At 46.7% G+C, this 7,366-nt stretch overlaps 1 protein-coding gene across 8 annotated transcripts in view; it reads left to right on the top strand.

Annotated features, from left to right (window-relative positions):
• The first annotated feature begins 5,736 nt into the window (after nucleotides 1-5,736).
• The window catches only part of ADAM23 (ADAM metallopeptidase domain 23), an 80,232-nt gene continuing 78,602 nt past the window's right edge, over nucleotides 5,737-7,366 (top strand). For all 8 annotated transcript variants that reach the window (XR_011337725.1, XM_069860833.1, XM_069860831.1 and 5 more), the window contains exon 1: nucleotides 5,737-5,866. Coding sequence is in view for 7 of the 8 variants with exons in the window: in XM_069860833.1 (XP_069716934.1) it covers nucleotides 5,737-5,866 (130 nt within the window). In the remaining variant the exon portion in view is untranslated. The remainder of the gene's footprint in view (nucleotides 5,867-7,366) is intronic.

The following is a 7,366-nucleotide window of genomic DNA, read 5'->3' as shown; positions in this document are numbered from 1 at the left end:
ACTTGACTTTACCATTAATTTCACAACGTTGAGGCAAGGTGACTGGCAAGTATAGCTAACAATGTGCACGCGGAGCTTGGTAAATGTGTGACAGTTCCAATGGAAAAGGAGCATTTTTACTGTATTCTATTTTATAATATTACTGTGCTTAAAATATTATTGTGCCCAATATTTTGTGTTATTCCAGTATTGTACGGGGAGGAGGAAGCTGGGTTTAGGGTTCTGTTGAACTATGGGCTAAATAGCAGCAGAAAACTTTTCCTCTGAAGAGTACGATGTTGAAATAAAGAAGATGGAAAAGTGAAGAGTAATGGAAAACCTGTTCTGTTAGAAGTACAGTTTGGGAAGTGATGCTCGCTTCAGAAGAATCTAGAGCCATAACTCTATTTCCTGAATCAGTCTTATGTGCTTGTTGTATTACTGTGACATTTATGCTTTCCCCCTCTAGTCACTAAAACCTATTTAAGAACCTAAAAGAAACTTATTTTCCTGACCAAATGCTGGGTTGCTGCTGGGATTTTTGGTGAGATGTGTAGTAAGAGATGGTCACATTATATATAAAAAACCCAAACTAACAGCCCTTCACACAGAAATATTCCCTTTCACATTAATGACTGAGAAGCTCTTTGAGAATAGATTAACATGGAGAATCCATGAGTGTTCAAACGTGTGTGGTTAAAAAAATGTTTTAATGATACAATATATTGTTCATTGCAATTCCCAGGTTTCTTCCAGGTATAAATTATCCATACTTACACTGCATGGGATATAATGTAAAGAAACCGAGTGGCATGAACTTTCAGTTTTTCAGCTTTGTCACAGCTTTTAAGTCCCTGTTGAGAAACAGCGAATGGCTACCACCTTCTTTTGCATGCATATTACAGGTTGTGTGGATTAGTTATGTGCCAGCTAATGAGATTCTATTGTTGTTCAATGTCTCCTGTGTAATTACTGCTTTTTAGACCTACAGTGTGCTTGGTAACCCTCCTAGAGCTGTTATAGTCCTTCTGTTATTTACAGAACTAGCTGACTTATTTGCTACTGCAAATCAAAAGGAAATTTCTCTAACAGATCTATCATTTTGTCCTGCGTCGGTACAGCACAGAGCACAGCAGGACCTTGGCTAAGCCTGGTAGTAATATGAATAAATCATAGAATCATTATGGTTAGAAAACACCTCTCAGCTCATCCAGTCCCACCATCAGCCCAACACCACCATACCTACTAAACCATGTCATGAAGTGCTGCAGCTACATGTTTTTTAACACCTGCAGGGAAGGAGACTCTACCACTTCCCTGGACAACCTGTTCTAACTCCTGACCACTCTTTTGGTAAAGAACATGGCATTATATCCTTCATTGTCCAAGGCCAGTTTTGAGCTGCCCAACTGGAATCACCTGTTACTGCCAAAGTAACTATGCTAGTCTTCCTATGCTTAACCTCCTGTTGAACTGAGTATCTGACATTGCAGTCTCCTGTTCTGTAATGACCACCAGTATTGTAGACCTGACAGCCAGTGTTCTCATGGCATCCTCACAAAGACTTTTTGATAAATTTAGTCATCCATGCCTGTATCTCCTGAACTTCTCTCCTTCATATTTCATCTGCAACAGAAATACTCCTCTCTATGTTAAAACAACAAACAGTTTGTCTCTATGATCAATATCCAGGAATACCCCACTGGCTCATATATTACAGGTCCTAATTGGATTCCTGAAATAGATGTTACATAAGAGACTACTGTTGAAATCCAGAAATATTCTTTTTTTCCTAGTAGGACACAGTCTTACTGTGCCCAGTCAGCAAGATCAATATTATTTATGTCTTGGTAAGGAGCAAATTCTTTAAAAATTTATTTTATATAGACACTTTCCCAATCTTGTTTTTTTTTGGTCATGTGGGTCATCTTTTATCACTAGGCTAACAGAGCCTGGAACATTTCTATGAAGAGCCAAAACTGCTATTAGCAGTTCTGCATCTGAGCCTGTTTGATTTGAACTGTGGCATTGCAAAATTTCATCCCATGTGCTCACTGACACCTGTCCTGATAAAGGAGGAAGGAATCTGAAATCTCTCGGTAATCATCTGGAGATGTGATGTAAAGTTTATTTATCACCCAGACTGGAAGTATATGTATACCTTGCATAGTTTGCCTTTGCTCCCTAGCAAGTCCTGAAGCACTTGCTACCACCAGTATCCTTCGTGCCTCTGACTTAGATGTTCCTATTTCTTTCATTCGGTACAGATGCTGCCATGATAATCCATACTTGTGGTATTTTGTTTTCAGACATCTGCAGTGCAATCTATCTGGGATTATTTCATAGTGTCTTTCAAAGATGAAAGCAGATTTAAAAGAACAGCAGCTGTCATCCCTGGACAGATATTAAATCTGGTGCTGATTATCCTCTGTGAACTGTACACGACCAACTGAAGATTTGTAACAGGTTTATGAAACACAGCTTCATTTACAGGTCCTTCAGAGAACTGGGACACTAGGCATGTCTGCTTCAGATGGTTATTCAGGTGATTATTTCTGATGCAAACCTATATTTGAGTTAAAGGAAATCACAGAAATATTTGCGTTAAGACAACATTTGTAGAAAGAGGTAACCACTATCTTTTCCCCTCAATATCTCAACCGTAAAAATAAGACTTGATAGTTTCAGAGGGCAAGTGGTTTTAGCATTCATTGTTGCTAATTTTTTTGTTGTTGTTGTTATATGGTCAAAAGATTCTGGATTTTTGATTTTAATTTTATGGTCATTCTACTCTTCTGTTCTTTGCTCCTCAAAATTTTTTTGAATTGTGTTTATTTACTTAAGCACTACTGTCGTAACTGGTTCTTTGATCTATTTACATGCTTATGGGGAACTACTGTTGGTTGAGATGTTCCAGCAGTCACTGCTGACTAGGAACAGCTGGGCTAGATAGGCTACATGGAAAGTGTTTGAGAACATGAACATCAAGGAAGACTTGTTTTCTATAGGAAACTGGTACGACTTTCTCTCTAGACCCAGACAACAGAGGACCCCCTAAGGGGTTCTGTTATTTTTCTGTTATTTTTCACACCTGGTCATCCCATGAGTCTGACTTCTGTGTGTTTGTCTGCTTAGATTTTGAGCTTCCAAGTAGCACAGATTTGACCAGGATGAGAATTCAGAATTAATTGTTTTAAAAAGTAGTAACACTACTGCTATGAGGGAGTCTGTATGGTTACAATTTGTAAAACTGCTTATACTTTCTAAATTAACTATGAAAATTAATTCAGAAAGCAATCTAAAAAAATAAAATTACGTGAAGCAGAGAAAATTCCTGAATTCCCGTCTTTCTGGAAATCCATGTGGTACGCAGATACAGATTAGAAGGAATAACCTGACAAATAAAAATCAATATCCAGCCAAAAAGGAGAAAAGTCATTATTTCCTCAGCAGTAAGACCTACACGAAAATAAAATGTTTCTGTTCCTGGGAATTAGAAGTCTGTTGGGCAAAATGTGCCCTAAGATCTCAATATATCTAAACTTGTCTCTGAACTCAGATCTCAATTTTTTTCTGAGCCCTGAAGCTATGGAATGAATACAAAGCAGCAGGTTAATCTTCTCATATCTCTTTGAAGCTATTTTTATCTTTGCAAATATCCTTCACATTGGTGGTTCACCCCAGGCATGCCGGACTGAAGTACGAGATGCTCCTCACTGTACAGAAATGCACCAATATTTGTGTTTGTGATCCAGCCTGACTGCTGCTGCATACAATGCACCAAAGTGGATTTACACCAGGTCGCAGCTGGATCCTGCACCTCGCTGCAGCGCTTCTTTCTGTTTATTGCACACGCATCCATTTTCTTTGTCAATATACCCACACTCCTTTGGTTACATCAGCTCTCACCTCCACAGCCATTTCACTGCAGGTTGGCTGCAGTCATTAAGGACGAACGGGTCACAAGGACTAAAGAGAACAAGGGGGGAGATGCAAGGAACAAATCTGTTAGTTGGTGGCGTTGGGAGGGAGCAGAGCGGATTCAGAAGCTCCACCCAACACTTGGAGCAAGAGGAAAGGAGGGTTCATGGGAAGGCCTCCACAGATCTCTGCAGCACAGGAGGCCTGCAAGCTGTGAAAGGGCTGATTTGCCTTGTCTGTGTACATGCAGAGCTTCTGTGGCAGCAAATTCACCTGTGGCTTCCTCTTTCTGTCCCCTAAAGACTCTCCAAAGCTTTGCTGCATGAAGTTCTTCAACCTAGCGCAATGCTACGGGCTTGGGGAAGAAGGGCTGGAAAGCTGCCCAGAAGAAAAGGACCTGGAGGTGCTGGCTGAGAACCAGCTGAACAAGAGCCAGCAATGTGCCCAGGGGGGCAAGGCGGCGGATAGTATCAGAAACAGCACGGTCAGCAGGGCCAGGGAAGGGATTGTGCCCCTGTACTCTGCACTGGCAAGGCTGCACCTCAAATCCCGTGTTCAGTTTTGGGTCCCTCACTACAAGAAGGACATTGAAGCCCTGGAGCGTGTCCAGAGAAGAGCAATGAAGCTGGTGAAGGGGCTGGAGTACAAGACTTATGAGGAATGGCTGAGGGAACTGGGGTTGTTTGGCCTGGAGAAAAGGAGGCTGAGGGGAGACCTTATCACTGCCTACAGCCATGTGTAAGGAGGTTGTAGAGAGGTGGGTGTTGGAAAGTGATAGGGTGAGAGGGAATGGCCTCAAGTTGCACTGGAAATTTAGATTGGATAATAGCAAAAATTTCTTTATGGAAAGAGTGCTGAGGAATTGAGACAGGCTGCCTGGGGAAGTGGTGGAGTCACCTTCCCTCGAGGGTTTCAAGGGGTATGCGGCCTTGCCACCTCAGGCAACCTTCCAGTACCTGGAGGGGCTACAAGAAAGCTGGGGAGGGACTGTTTACAAAGGCTTGTGGTGATAGGATGAGGGCCAATGGGTATAATCTGGAGAGGGGCAGATTAAGACTGGACACAAGGAGGAATTTCTTCACCATGAGAGTGGTGAGGCGCTGGCCCAGGTTGCCCAGGGAGGCTATGGCTGCCCCATCCCTGGAGGTGCTCAAGGCCAGGCTGGGTGGGACCCTGGGCAGCTGGTCTGGTGGGAGGTGTCCCTGCCCATGGCAGGGGTTGGAGCTAGATGGGCTTTGAGGTCCTTTCAACACAAGCCATCCTATGATTCCGTGATTCAATGACTGGGGTTGTTCTGTGATTGTATGGTTCTGATTCAATGATTCTACGGTTCAATAATTCTATGGTTCTGATTCAATGATTCAGTGGTTCAATAATCCCTTGGTTCTATGATTCAATGATGCTACAGCTCTACGATTCCATGATTCCATGGTTTAGCGGTGGCATTGGGCTGACGGCTGGACTGTGTGATCTCACCGGTCTTTTCCAACCTTAACAGGTCTAAGACCAAAACGACATTGGCCATTTCCACCCCCAGCCGCTTTCCGCACATCGCCCCGACCGCGACGCCCCCGCAGAGGGATGGGCGGGGGGGGCGGCGGGGACTCGCGGAGGCGGGGCCGCGGGAGCGCGCGGCGGCGGGGCGGGGCCGGCCGTGACGGGGAAGGTGCGCGCGCGCCGCCCCGGCGCTGAGGGACCCGCCGTCTCCTCCTCCTGCTCCTCCCGTCGCGGCGGGGAGAGCGGCCGGACGGGCGGGAGCCGCTCGCGGGGGGAGCCGCCCGCCGCCCCCTTCCTTCCCCACGCCCTCCCCCGCCCGCCCTCGGGGCGCTATGAGCCATGAAGCCGCCCGGCAGCCTCTCCCTGCGGCAGCCCCGCCGCCGCCGCCCCGCGCCGCCGCTGCTGCCGCCGCCGCCGCTGCTGCTGCTGCTGCTGCTCGGCCCCGCCTGCGCCGCTGCGGCGGCCCGCGGTGGGTACGGGGCGCGGAGGGGGGTGCGGGTGCGCAGGTGTGTGCGTGTGCAGAGGTGCGGGTGCGCAGGTGTGTGCGTGTGCAATTGTGTGCATGCGTGTGCAGGTGCGCATGTGCAGGTGTGCGCGTACGTGTGCAGGTGTGCGTGCATGTGTCAGTGTGTGCATGCATGTGAAGGTGTGTGCGTGTGCAATTGTGTGCATGCGTGTGCAGGTGCGCATGTGCAGGTGTGCGCGTACGTGTGCAGGTGTGCGTGCATGTGTCAGTGTGTGCATGCATGTGAAGGTGTGTGCGTGTGCAGGTGAGTGCGTGTGCAAGTGCGTGCGTGAGTGTGCAAGTGCATGTGTAAGTGTGTGTGCATGTGCGGGTGTGTGCGTGTGCAGAGGTACCTGTGTGCAGAGGTGCAGGTGTGCAGGTGTGTGTGCACGCAACTGTGTGCATGCATGTGCAGGTGTGTGGGTGTATGTGTGCATGTGAAGGTGTGTGTGTAAGTGTGTGTGCATGTGCAGGTGTATGTGTGCAGTGTGTGCATGTGTGTGTGCACGTGTGTATGTTTACTTGTGTGCATGTGCGTGTTTGCATGTGTGCGTGCCTCTGCGTGTGTGTGCGTGTGTGCACGTACGTGTTTGCATGTGTGTGCATGCATGTGTGCATATGTGTATGCGTGTGTATGTGTGTGCATATATATGTGTGCTTGCATATGAGGATGTGTGTGCGCATGTGCTTGCACGTATGAGTGCATGTGCACACATGTATACATGCATACGTGTTTCTGCGCATATGTGTGTGTGCGTGTGCATCTGTGCGTGTGCCTGCACATGTGTGAGCGCGTAGTGTGTGCACACGTGTGCATGTGTGCATATATGTATATTTGTGCATGTGTGTACGTGCATGCATTTGTGTGTGTGCGTGAGGTGCTGGCCCCTCGACCCCGTTCTCCCTGCCCCAGGGGATGAACCCTGATATCATCCATCTCCCCTGAAGGTTCCTTCCTCCACACCTTCCAACTTTCTGTACATGTCTGTCTTGGCATGTATGGGAAAACGGGGCTCAGAAGATGTTTCCTTGATTTGCGTGCTTACAAAAAATCTTTGCGATGTGAGGTTCCCCCCTCTGATCTGCTGAAGCTGCTGCTTCGGTGTGGTGGGCAGAGGATGCTGCGTGTAGAAACAGGCTGGTGGGGTATGCGGCAGAAACAGACTGAGGTGGATTTCGTGTGTGCACCAGCATCTGGCTTGGAACCAATTGAATCTGAATGTGTGGGTTGGGTTTTTGTGTGTTTTCTGTGTATTTGGGTTTGATTGCACATAGATGACGTGGAAAGCTGAATGCAGTTGGTTTGTCCATCGGGATGTTATTGTTACATTGCCTGTTCATTGACTGCATTTTGAAATTTTAATAAGGAAGGATACAGGATCTCATATGAAAAGCAGCCACTGGAGAAAAGGGCTCATTTCGAAGTTGAGAGAGGTAGAAAACTTCCTATTGTTAAAGGGAATT

This window comes from Phaenicophaeus curvirostris, chromosome 7 (genome assembly GCF_032191515.1).
Source record: "Phaenicophaeus curvirostris isolate KB17595 chromosome 7, BPBGC_Pcur_1.0, whole genome shotgun sequence".
NCBI classification, from domain to species: domain Eukaryota; kingdom Metazoa; phylum Chordata; class Aves; order Cuculiformes; family Cuculidae; genus Phaenicophaeus; species Phaenicophaeus curvirostris.
This window is presented reverse-complemented; position numbering and strand designations above follow the sequence as displayed.